A 13,242-nucleotide genomic window follows, 5' to 3' on the forward strand; every position below is an offset into this window, starting at 1 on the left:
AGATGGGAAAGGATGTGGAGAAATTGGAACCCTCAAATGCTGCTGGTAGAAATTTTAAATGGTACTTTGGAAAAACAGTTTGACAGCTCCTCAAAGGGTTAAAAAGAGTTACCATGTGATCCAGTAATTCTGCTCCTAGGTATACCCAAGAGAAAACATACATTTACACAAAAACTAGTACACAAATGTTCATAGCAGCACCATTCATAATAGCAAATAGTGGCAACAGCCCAAAGTCCAACAACTGATGAATGGAAAAACAAAATGTGATGTATCTATATCATGAGATATCATTCTCATTATAGTATCTATTTTTATATTTATATTCTATATTATGAGATATAATGAAAGAAATGAAGTAATTATTTGTGCTGCATCATGGATAAACTTGGAAAACATTTTGCTAAGTGACAGAAGCCAGTCACAAAAGATCATATATTGTATAATTCTATTTATATGAAGTTTCCAGAATAGGCAAATCTAGAGAGACAGTATATTAGTGGTTGCTTAGAGGTTCAGATAAGGGGTAAAGGAGGATGGAGAGTGACAGGTAATGCATACAGGGGTTTCTTTAGAGTAGACACAAATGTTCTAAAATTGATTGTGGTGATTGTTCCACAATCCTGGGACTATACTGAAAGCCTTTGAATTGTCTACTTTAAAAATAGATGAATAAGACCTGCTTGAGAGGTGTTGAATATTTTATGTTGATATTAACTACTTTTTCCTGAAATGAGTACCTGTAATCCTTTTCCGGACCCATGTCCCCTTTCCCTAATATGTTTTCTAGAAAAAGGAGTGGAGTTTGAGAAGACTGCTAAATTCAGATTTATGTCAACTAGATAGAAACTTTGATGTAGTTTGCAACTGTTGATTTTTTTTTTTAATTAGATGAGTACTGAAATTATCTTTAGTTTAATAGTATGCTTTTCCTCCTTGTTAGGAAGGAAACATTGGTAGGTTTGGTATTCATCTTCCAGGGAAAATGACTGTAGCTATATAGATGAACAGCTGTACTTTGAGATTTCCCACAAAAGGGAAAGCAGAAATTATTGATGGGTACCCGTATTCATAACATGCTCTTATCCCATGTTCCCTCCAATGAAAACTTTGAGATTTATCTAGAACATACTCCAGGTGACTGCCGTTCTTAAACACTGGACTTACTTTTCTATATCTAGTGCTGTTTGATATTCTTCTGGACTGCAAGTGAAAAATGGATTTGGGACATACAGTACAAAATAAATGGATTCCTGTTACTGTGATCCACAAAATAAACTACATGCTTTCTTCTTTTTAAAAGAAGAATTAAATAAACCTTGGACTTTCAGTTTTAAAGCTTTGGCTAATTGGATGTCTTGGACCTGTTTTATTTCAGGTTTACCGTCCATTGACCCATCAGGCAGCTCCCCATCTTCCTCTTCTGCTCCTCTGACAAGTTTTTCCAGCATACCAGGAACACGGGTTTTCCTGCAAGGGCCAGCTCCTGTTGGGACTCCTAGTTTCAACAGACAACATTTTTCTCCCCACCCTTGGACAAGCGCCTCAAACTCATGTAGGAATCCTGGAGGAACTCTTACCTAAGAGTTTTGAATAAGTTATTAAACCATTTGTTTCAGGGAACCCTGTATTATAACTTTAGTAATCTAAATGGTATGCAGGTACCCAAGGTTTGTATTGCAGTCATGTCAAAAATTTATCAATCATTTGTAGGAGAGAAAACTTTAAGGGTCAAGCTATTCTTCCAAGCCAGATTTGTTTACATTGAGTTTTGGATCAAGAAAAGAGGTACAAGTAGTTTTATAAAAGGACTCTTTGGAGGCAGTATTATGAAATAATTTCTTAAGTCTGAAAAGAAGTTGAATTTAAGTTGAACTTAAGTATCTGGTCAGTTTGGTATGATTCCTTATTTATTTTTACATTTTAGGAAATTGTATTGTTGCCATTTATAAGTAAAAATATTCCTCTGTTCTGGCTTAGTTATTTCAGTATTTAGAACCGATGAAGTTAGAACAGGACTTGAACAGGATTTGATTTTTTTAAATGAGCATTATGAGGTAGTCAGTAAGTGGTAGCCCTTTGACATGGAAAACTACCCATATTACCTGAGAGTCCCATTAGGAAACAAAGCCGTGAATTGAATCCTACGATGCTTTGCCAACATTTAACTTTTCTTCCTCGTGGGGGAAAAAAGGGCTATAGAAAGAGAAAAAAGAAAAAAGCTAGTAAGTATAGAGCTAATAAATGTATAATATTGTTTTCCAGACAGTATGCTAGGTACCATCCAAACACTGCCACATTTTAAGCTAATTTAAAATGTGACAATATATATTTTGAGACGATTAAAAAAAATTCTTTTTGTTATTATTTAGGTATTTTGCTAGAGGAGGTAATTAGATTATTTAGCTTGCTTTTTTTTTTTTTTTTTAATGGAGGTACTGGGGATTGAACTCAGGACCTTGTGCATGCTAAACATGCACTCTACCGCTGAGCTATACCCTCCTCCCTTAAGAATATTTTTTTAGAACTAGAGTAAGAATAAATATGGCCTTCTTCCTTTCTAGCCTTGTTCAGTTCAATTTGAAAAAGCTTTTGAGTATTTGTTTATATTTACTATTTTTTCTTTTTTTAATTTCTTCTATTTTTATACTTAGCTATTTTTCAGACTGTTTATACTTAACTACAGGCAGAAGTAGTATAGGATAATGTTTAAGAACTTAGATATTTTCATTTGAATGCTCTTGTAAAATGAAAATTTTCTTTACAGTACCTATGTTATGGAATAGATCTTTCCAACAAGGTTTCTCATATTCTTATAATTAGTTTTTATATGTAATAAAACAATAGAGAAATATTTTGCCACCAGGTGACTCTCCTATTCCATCTGTTTCTTCGGGATCATCTTCACCTCTTTCAGCCACTTCTGCCCCCCCAACTTTGGGCCAACCAAAAGGAGGTAGTGCCAGTCAGGATCGAAAGATACCTCCCCCTATTGGAACAGAGAGACTAGCCCGGATTCGACAAGGAGGGTCTGTAACACAAGCCCCTGTGGGGACCAGTTTTGTCGCTCCTGTTGGACACAGTGGAATCTGGTCATTCGGCGTCAATGCCATGTCAGGTACAGTTACGTTGCCATCTATCTGAAGGGATATCTCAAGTAAGTTGTGGGATTTTGCCATTAAAATATAGTTCCTTAAAAAAAAAAAAAAAGCTTAGTTCTTACACTTAATCAGTGGGGTTGTTTAAACCTTTGAGTTCAATCTTGTCTCAAAGTCTGGAATGTTAGTTTGGGTTACACATAATATATGTAATGTGTATGATAATAAATAACATATATAAAATAATAAATAGAGTTGATTAGAAGTAAAAGATTCAAAGCATACTTCTTTTCCCCTCTCTTAAGCTTTTCATTGTTAAATGGGACAATCATTTGATTTCTTTCAGAGAGCACTTAATCTTTTGAAGTACAGGTAGACTGGGGCATTCAGAGGACTCTACCTAATTTTCCAGAAACTCATGTCTTTTCAGTTTGCAGAAATTGTCATGAATGTGTCCTGAGCTTGTAAAAGGCATGATCTTGATTAAATTTAGTGTGAGAAAAAATGATCAAATGGTAATGTTTTGTTATTTAATCCAAATAAATATCTAACCCTTTTCTCAATTCTTCTTTCTAGAAGGCTTATCAGGTTGGTCACAGTCTGTGATAGGGAACCATCCAATGCATCAACAATTATCAGACCCAAGCACATTCTCTCAGCATCAGCCAGTGGAGAGAGATGATTCTGGAATGGTAGCCCCCTCTAACATTTTTCATCAGCCAATGGCAAACAGTTTTGTGGATTTTTCTAAAGTAAGTTGACAAGTCTCATTGTAACCTGTTTAACACTTTGCCAGCCAATGTAGTCACATGTTAAGGAGTAATTTGTACTGAAATAATTCTCCCTTCTAGTGTAACTAGTTTGTTTCCATGTCTTTGCCAGATCTTTTACCCAATTTTAAGAGTGGGTTATGTGGTCTATATTAGTTTGTCCTCAAACTAATCCTGAAGATGCCCCCAGCTTCCCCCCAAAACCTGAGAGATTTGAGTTTTGCTACTTTGCATTTGGCTGCCCTTCTAAAAAGCTGGCTGTGAGCTCCCCATTGCCCTCTTGTCAGCTTGAGAGCTTCCTGGCTGCCATAAAGCCAGATTGTGGCTGCAAGCAATTGTGTAGAGTTCTGTTTTCTTAGCACAAGCTTATTAGTAAATCTAAAATGTGGGAAAGTTGAGGGTATAACAGGTGTTCATCAAATATTAGAAATTTCCTTTTGATTTGATACTGGATTTAGTTTTTTCCCTCTTCCCATTGAAAAGTGTTGCTGATACAGATAACCACTTCTGGTTTTGTAGTTCTTTACGATGCTGTATTTATTAGGATCCTCTGGAGTCCTCTGAATGAAAGGCAGTTAGAGAGATCTATGCTGGTATTATGGACTCATCATTTATAATCACTTCATGAGTAAACCTTTCCGCTGTTTTAGGGTCTGCCAATTTCCATGTATGGAGGCACCATAATACCCTCCCATCCCCAACTTGCTGATGTTCCGGGAGGCCCTCTGTTTAATGGACTCCACAACCCAGATCCTGCTTGGAACCCTATGATAAAAGTTATTCAAAATTCAACTGAATGCACTGATGCTCAGCAGGTAAAATGGACTTAATGCTCTTATTTTTCAGATTTATTGTGTCATTCTTTTAATTCTTTGGGTAGTACAAGTTCTGAATATCAGAAGCCATGACATCTCACCACTTTGATCTGAATTAAGTTTGTCAATATCAAGATGATGCTACTTAACATTTAATTTCATGTATGTGTATTTTTCCTAGGCAGAAACAGTGAATTGCCATTGCATTTATATATTCGTTTTATAAATGTCTAAAGATTCCTAATTAGAAATTCCAATTTTTCCTCCCCCTTTTCAGATTTGGCCTGGCACGTGGGCACCTCATATTGGAAACATGCATCTCAAATATGTCAACTAAGTTAGAAGGTCTTACTCTTTAGCCTTGTTTGAGAAACCTTTGACCTTGGAAGAACCCTGGGGAATTTTTTTTTTTTTTTAATCTGCCTAAGAAATTTTCTCTGAGGCTTTAGCAATGGAAATTTGATTGCCCATTGTATAAGAACAAAGTGATTTCCTATCCACCTGATTATGTTCTCTGGTTAGTTTAGCCATTTTGAATTTAGTGCTTTGGGCTAAACATACAGAATGCTATTTGTATGCAGAAGAGAATTAGATGATTACATGTTTCAACCTTTTAGGGTGGTAAATACATGTACAATTGTTTACATACTTAAAAGGAAAAAGTTGAGTAAATTTCTTGTCATATAGTGGCTCTACTTAATGTAGCCTGTATTAATGTGAAATATTTACCAGAATATTCAATAAAAAGATGAACAGTGTTTAGAAGTGGGGTGTGATCCTTTCAGTGGTCATACAGGTACTACCCAATCCACAATCATATTGAACCAGGTTAATACTATATTTGTAATAGACTTCTCACATTTTACACTTTAGAGTCCATTCTTAGACTGCCTTGAAAAGCACTTTTAAAACTAGTTGTATACTTACTGTGTTAAACATTCCTTGTTCTCTTCCATATCATTTTATAAGTGAGAAAGTTTCAAGCCCCTGCAGGGTGTCTTATCTGACTTCAGCAGACAGGCCACTGATAGGTTTAGCTCTTTGTGGATCGTAAGTTTGTCAATAAGAACAATAGAATTTCAGTCAGATGACACCAAACAAACTTAAGGATACCCAGATCATCCGTCAGATTCCTTTTGTGTTTCTGACTTTCTTTATCTAAAGATTTATTTTGGTTATAGGTGTTTAAGTTTTATTTGGGTGGGGACATATGAGGGGGAGGGAGTGACTCCTGTAATTCTGTTGTATTGTTGAATCAACTGAATAATGTTTACAAATATATGACTAATTCTGGGCTTAGTTCCATGAAGAGCTGGTATGGTCAATAAGCTAAACTCCAGAACACTGAATGGATTGCTTTGTCCAAACTATAGGCTATGCCAAGAATCTGATGCACTACAGAAGGAAAAACTATCCCATTGAAAAGAACAGTCATCAACTTACACATATTTTAATATGGTTGGTCTTAGATATAGGCAATCTAAAAAATAAAACAAAATGTTTGAGGCTGATAGAGAAGCCAAAACATGTATCAAGGCAAAGAAAGATGAATAGAAAAATATTAACTAGAGGCAGAGTCATACTAGAAGCTTTTTTTTTTACTTTCATGCCAACAGTTCTTAGTCTTCTCTTCCTGGCTTCTAGAGCCAACACTAAATGAGGAACACCATATTTGTTCTTTGTTAGACATACCTGGTTTGTTTGTCTTCCATATCATCTTAAATATGAGAATGCTTCTGTAACCTCATTTATTTTCAATTTTAAATGGATTTGAAAAGTATCACTGGTATTGAACCTATTGCCATTGTAGTGCTTGATAACCACATCAAGTACTCTCAAGAGACCCCCTTGCCTTGAGGGGGATAAAAGACCCCTTGGATCACCTACATATCTTGCTGTTTCCACTTACAACTAACAACAAAAATAACAAAAAAATCACCTAGTATTAGTGAAATGAATGAAACTATTCTTGATGAAACATACACTAGTGAGAGATAATATTAAGTAAGTTATTCAGTGGGACAAAAAGGTGAGTTTTGTTCTGTTTTAACTATCTACAATATATTTGAATTATTGAAGGAGCTCTTAACCCTATCTTCTACACGTTGAGGACAACAGAATGAGAAATTCTATCTCAAGTCAGGAACTAGAACTCTAAGGAGAGGAGGCAATTATGAGAAACTCATAGGATGATTAGGAAGAAACAGGAGCTGTGCAGTTTGTAGCAATTACTTAGGATACCCTCCTTCCTGGCCTCTTACCAGCAATGCCTTCTTTTCTTTCTGTTTGGATCCCAGTAACCTATTCCCCATTCCATTTTGCCTGCTATAATCTCTTCTTCCTTTGTCTTGCCTCTTCCTGGCATTACTTTACTGCTATTTTACCAACCTGAACCTTGGATTAAACCTAGCTCAGGTAAGAACTTAATTACTTTCAAAACATACAAGGGATTTGGGGGGAGGCCTCACGGGTACAGCAGAACAAGAGTCAGAAGCCAAAATTCTATTTTCATTTCTGCCACTTGAAGCCATATGACATTAGGCAAATCATTTTCTCATCTCTGGGCTTCACTTTCCTCATCTGAAAATGAAATTGAATGTAAATGAACTCAAAAGAGTTCTAATACAGATTTTCTTTTTTGTCCCATGAATATATGGGAGTATATATGGTACGGGAATGCTAGAAGCCAACAGAATGGTTCATGTTGCTGAGGTTTGAGAACTACCATTTGTTCTCACATGGAATCAAAGGCCTGTTGTGAGAGGCATTATTGATTTTGGGATTTTAGTGGAGGCAGAAGAAAATCTTGCACACCCATAGTGAGTCCTCAAGTCATTAAGAAACACCTTGCTTAGGCATAGATCAAACCTCATGAGAGTAACAGCTCTTTCAAGGAATAAAACTATCATCAAGGTTTCTGGACCTACTTATTTCAAGCAGTGTTCAATGTAAAATTCCCACCACCAACAAAATTATTGATGTTTTAAGACCCTTTAAACCTGTTGTGGCTACAGTGTGCTGACTTGCCCTTTTATAGGCCAGTCTGCTTCCTTCAGTCCCTGCTCTCAAAGGGGAAATCTCATCACCTCAGCTAACCAGACCAAAGAAGAGAGTTGGACAGCCAATGGTGGCCTCTCCTAACCAGAGGTAAGAAATCTCAGGATTTAGAACTATAGCTTCCATTAGTTCTTACAGATTCTGACCAAATCCTCTTCCCAACCTCAAAATTAGTAAATGAGGGGACCATCCTCGGTTTGATGTAGCTTTTAGAAGAGGAAAGGCTGATCATATTAGAGTTTCAAGCCAAAGAGAGAGGAGTACTTAGTATACAGGGTTCTGTCCTACTGATTAAAACCTTTGTACCACATTGTAAACCCAGGAGGAGACAAACAAGCCTGTAGGAAAACAGATTCTGAACATCTTGTTCTTTAGCCGTAGAGCTCTTCTACCAAGAAGTGTGGCTGGTCATGACATCTTACCAGTTGACACTGTCCTGGGGTGAGGGGCTCTGATAACACTGCATTTTCTATTCACCCTCAAAGATTTGTCACCATTTGTCAATGTTATTTGACAGGTTACTTTACTTTCACTCTCTCTTGTAGGAAATGGGTGAGAGAAAGGTGGTTTTAAATATCCAAAACTTAAAGTGTGTTAAGACCACCTCCAATAAAAGGCAGGAGCCTGGGCTTGACCTAATTTGGAAAACAAAGTCATGAATCTAATGGTCAGATTGCAAACCTATTTTGTGATTACTTTTCACCTCCTCCTGTTCTATCTTGATGGTATTGTTGTGAGTTCAAAGTAATTTGCCTAGTAGCAGAGACCTGGTATTCCCCTATAAGTCTTATCAGATCTCTGGGGTTGAGACCTGGGCATAAGTATTTATTTTTAAAGCTCTCATACTGTAATCTCTAATGGGCAATCAGTGTTGAGCGACCCTCAGATTTACTCTTGGTCCTTCAACCAGGTTGAATAGATGATGAATCTGGCTTTCTCCCTAAAGCCAACTACCTGTTCTCTAGTTCCCCAGCCCATATAGCACACAGCATTTCAAGAAAAGTAAGCTTCTAGTAGTAGTCTTTTAGTGTAGTAACTGCTGCTGTTGTTTTACAGGAGAGATTAATAAAAGGGAGATCTCACTTCCAAACTGATCCTTCTTGAAAACATCTGACACTTCTCTCCTAGTTCTACTCTGGCTCTTCTTTCTCAGTCTCTTTTGGTGAAATCCTCTTCCTCTGCAACCCCTTAAATAAATGTTGATGTTTCCAGGTCTCTTCTTTTGGTGTATCTTCTCCTGCCATGATCTCATCCCACACTCTTGGATTTTACTCCACAAATCTGAATCAAACTCAGAGTTCTTCCTTTGTAGTTTCAGACCTGTATATCTGATTCCTTACAATGCTTCTCCATCTGAGCATTCCACACACATTATACATTCCCCAATATAAGATATATCCCACCTCTTGTTTTCTCTGTTATATCACACGGGACTCCTAGCTACCAAGACTCTCAAATCAGAAGATTGGGAATTATCCTAGCTTATCTCCTCTCTCACCCCACCCTTAATCAGTCACCTTATCCTTCCTTCTCTGTGTATCTAGATCCCCTTCACTTCTCTTCATCCTCACAGCCACTTTTTGCCCACCCCATTTCACTAGGCTAGAGTCTTCACCTTCAGTCTCACTGTTGTCCATCCCATCCCCAACTCCCCTCACTAGACTGCTTACTCACCCTGCTTAAAAGTTGAGTATAGATGGTTCCTCACAATCTGATCCTTGGGCTTACAATGCTTTGTAAGTGGCTCAAAAGCCTTTTTGGAACAATAAAATATACATATCCTTGCTGTTGGAAGTGTGATTCTAAGGACCTGCAGACCTAAGGGTCTGCATCACGTGGGATTTTATTAAAACCCCAGAATCTCAAGTCCCACCTACTGTATTAGAATCCTCATTTTAACAAGGTCTCCAGGTGATTTATGTGCACATTAAAGTTTGAGAAGCGCTTTTACTTGTAAAATCCAGTATCTTTTAATGAGTGAAAAAATCTGAGCTAAGAAAATTTGATGAAGCCAGAAGTAACACTGATAAATGCACGGTCAGGTGGTCTATAATTAATTTGCAGGATGGGGCTTTGGTGGGGGTATACTGATTTTGAGGAAGCTAAAAACATCGGACAACTGGATCAAGTTGAGATTTTTAGTGAATATAGGTACTAGACTTGGTACTTACAATTACCTCTCTCCTGCCTCCTTTCACATCAGTGTGCCTACATCAAAAAATCTTCTTTTAAAGGCCATACTCTCTCTGACCTCGTACTCTCTCTTTCCAGAGGGCTAAAGACCAAGCCCTCCTCATCAGCCCCCAGCCAGCTTTTCCTTAAGTTTCCTGGGATTAGTTAGCTATGGCAAAGAGATCAGGCATCTCCTGCTCCCCAGTCTTTATTCATTCTTTAATCAGTCCAGGTATCACTTCTTCCGGAAAGCCCACCCTCACTCTCATCTTCCCTTGGTGCTGTGCATCAAGGCATTTTTCACCCTGTACTGTAATTGATTAATGGGAGGCAGTACACATCTGTGCTTAAGGGCACAGGCTCTGCAATCATATACACTCAAATTCCCCCTTCTACAAGTGCATGACGTTGAACCGTGACTTAACCTCTCTGGGCTTTGGTTTCCTCGCCTGTAAAATGTGGTTTAATGGTGCTTAACTGTCCGAAACTGTTGAGAGGAATGGGTGAATTAATACATGACAGTAATGTGTGCCATACCTCACCTGACCCAGCGCCCCCTGTAAACAGTAAATAGTAAACAGCTGAGCGGCTGCAGCGCTCATAGGCAGGCTGGTCAATGTTGGGCCAGGAAACTGGAGGTCGGTGCAGGTCCTGGGACTCCTTCCAACTTTTCGCAGAGCTCCGTGCTTGCTCCAGCGCGGATAGGGCGGGATCATCTGGTTGAGTGACAGCTGGCCCGCCCCGGGCGTGACGTAGTCCTTGTGTTGTTGCTGCTGCCGCACGTGGTCGACTGAGTCGGTCTCAGGCTCGGCTGCTTTCCGCGTCCTCAGCACCAGCACCAACCTCTTGTCTTCTGCTCCTCCTGTTCGCTATGTCCACATCCACGAGCTGCCCGATTCCCGGGGGCAGGGACCAGCTACCCGACTGCTACAGCACCACGCCGGGGGGCACGCTCTACGCCACTACCCCGGGAGGTCAGCGGGCTGGGCCGGGGTCTACTGGCGGCGGGCAGGCCAGCGTGTCTGTCGCGGGACTTGGGTGGGCAGGTGCGGACCTGGACTAGTCCGCAGGCCCCTCAGCAGATTGCAGCTTTGAGTAGGGTGGGGGCTTGGAGCTAAAGCCCAGTTCCATAAAACCTCGAAGTGATGCAAGACGGTCTTGAGCCTACTTTCGGGTGACACTGGACATAAATTCTCACTGTGGCCTGGGTTCTGGGCACCTTGCTCACCCCCTACTCCTGATTTTGCTGCCTGGGAGGTAGGTCAAGGCCTCAACTGAGTGTGGTCTCAGCAGGAAGCAACGAGGTCCTGCAAAGCTGCCAAAGCAGGACTATGGCAGTTGGGACCAAGGGTTTCAGGTATCTGTGCTGCGTGGCTTGCTAGTGGCTGATTGGTCGAACAGCCTGGGATCGTGCCTACCCAGGGATTCCTAAGTGGAGGGGAAGCGGAAGGGTGAGAATAGGGTAGGGTCCTTTGAGGACAATTCGGGCCAAGTTCTTCGAGGCTGGGCTGAGCCTGTTAGGACTTAGGAGGGGTCAGGAAAAGAACAGTATGTCCCTGGGTTCCACAGGAGGAACACAGCTCCTTCAAGCAGGCCATCAGAGCCCAGGTGGCAGGACTAGCCTTCACATCTGCTTTTTGGCTTCCTCATCCAACTGAGGCTGGAGGGCTAAGCCCCACCCTGTGAACCAAAGCAGTGAAGTTCCAGAGCCAGCAGAGCAGGACAAGAGCATCCTGAAGTACCTGAGATCCAAGTCCAGTGCTCTTCCTAGAGCCAAAACCTGAAGCTCCCCTCACCCAAAAGCCCCTGCCTAGACCAGCTGGGATGCTACTTTTGACACTTAGACACCTCTTGGTTAGGCCCAGAAGTCTGCTGTGAAGGCTAGTCAGCTGAGATTCTGGCTGGGCTGTAGAGCAGCAGCCCTTTAAAGCACGAGAAAATGTGACCTCTTGGTCCCTAAAAACCTGTGTCTGGAGACACAAGCTCCTGCCTCTTACATAGCCCTTACCCCTTGACAGGCACCAGGATCATCTACGACCGAAAGTTCCTGCTGGAGTGCAAGAACTCACCCATTGCCCGGACACCCCCCTGCTGCCTCCCTCAGATTCCCGGGGTCACAACTCCTCCAACAGCCCCACCTTCCAAGCTGGAGGAGCTGAAGGAGCAAAAGGAGACAGAGGAAGAGATACCCGGTAAGGAAAGCAGGCCCTAAAATTATGAAATGGCTTTGAGTCCAAATGCCCAAGTAGAGTGGGGATTCATTTCTGAGGGGCTTCTGCACTGAGACTGAGCCTGCAGACCCCCAACCCAGCAACCAGTCCTTCTGCCTTTTTTCTCTCCAGATGATGCACAATTTGAAATGGACATCTAATCCAGTGCAGATGACCCTGTGTGTGGAGTTAAAGGAATCCCTGATGCCGCTGCTGCTACCTCCTTTTTCTGGGATATCCAAAGGCCAGCTGGCCTCATCTAATCCAGAAGGGGGTGACTTGTTGGTATGGGGCCTCCCTTAGTTCCAAGGCAGCTAGACCAGGGACAGGAGTGGGCAACTTGCCAAGCCCTTAGCTCTACTTTCTCTTCGGTCTGTAGGCACTGCTCCCAACCCCTGGCCCTCGGCTCAGGCTGAGTCTGGGACTAGGGCTGGGGAACGGAGAATGTCACTTTCTGACTACTTTAGTAAACATTGAAAGAAATGCCTTGGCTCCAGTGCTGTCCTCAATGCTGATCTTCTCATCTCAGCCATAAAGCTGAGGGCCCCAGCAAACCTGGTTAGGATCAGAGGTCCCACCCAGGTCCCTTCCCAGGTCCCACTGGCCTACTTCCAGCAGCAATTAGAGCCTGAGGCAGGCTTTGGGGGCCGGCCATAGGAGCCACCAAACCATAAACAGCAATAGCCTGACCCGTGCCAAGGACTGTTCCTAGCCTTTCCAGGAAGCGGCCTTTCTGGAATCAGACCTCTCCAGCAGTCCCTCCCTAGTTATTCCAAAGCGGGAAAAAAGCACTGCCCCAGTCTATACCCAGTTTTCTTTGGTCTCTCCCTGTGCCTTTTCTGCCTCCCACCTGTAAGTACCAACCTTATTACAACACTGAAAACCTGTCCTCTGCCTTCTCACAGCACAGTATGAACCTCTCTAGGCCCTTCCATCTGGTTCTGTTGTCCTCCAGACCTTAGGACCCAAAGGCAGCAGCTTATTTGGTGAATCACATAAAGAGTCAAGATCTTACTATCCCTGACCCCCACCCCCAAGGAGGGGAAAAATGATCCTATATCTCAGCAATCTGGTCTTTTTCTCCTTCAATTTATACAGCTAACCTTAGTAATATTTGCAT

The 13,242-nt window shown here is 41.2% G+C and overlaps 1 protein-coding gene across 13 annotated transcripts in view; it reads left to right on the forward strand.

The window, feature by feature from the left end:
* ANKHD1 (ankyrin repeat and KH domain containing 1) overlaps positions 1-12,605 on the forward strand; it is a 112,388-nt gene extending 99,783 nt beyond the window's left edge. For 7 of the 13 annotated variants that reach the window (XM_031449151.2, XM_031449153.2, XM_031449158.2 and 4 more), the window contains 7 exons: positions 1,379-1,555; positions 2,867-3,118; positions 3,675-3,850; positions 4,519-4,683; positions 7,721-7,830; positions 11,931-12,104; positions 12,255-12,605. In XM_031449151.2, coding sequence (XP_031305011.2) covers positions 1,379-1,555; positions 2,867-3,118; positions 3,675-3,850; positions 4,519-4,683; positions 7,721-7,830; positions 11,931-12,104; positions 12,255-12,258 — 1,058 coding nt within the window. In that variant the 3' untranslated portion in view covers positions 12,259-12,605. Of the gene's footprint in view, positions 1-1,378; positions 1,556-2,866; positions 3,119-3,674; positions 3,851-4,518; positions 4,684-4,960; positions 5,442-7,720; positions 7,831-11,930; positions 12,105-12,254 lie in introns of those variants that run through there. The other 6 variants (XM_031449154.2, XM_010990727.3, XM_031449156.2 and 3 more) reach the window with 4 other exon arrangements.
* The last annotated feature ends 637 nt before the right edge of the window (positions 12,606-13,242 follow it).

This window comes from Camelus dromedarius, chromosome 3, assembly GCF_036321535.1.
Source record: "Camelus dromedarius isolate mCamDro1 chromosome 3, mCamDro1.pat, whole genome shotgun sequence".
Lineage (NCBI taxonomy): Eukaryota > Metazoa > Chordata > Mammalia > Artiodactyla > Camelidae > Camelus > Camelus dromedarius.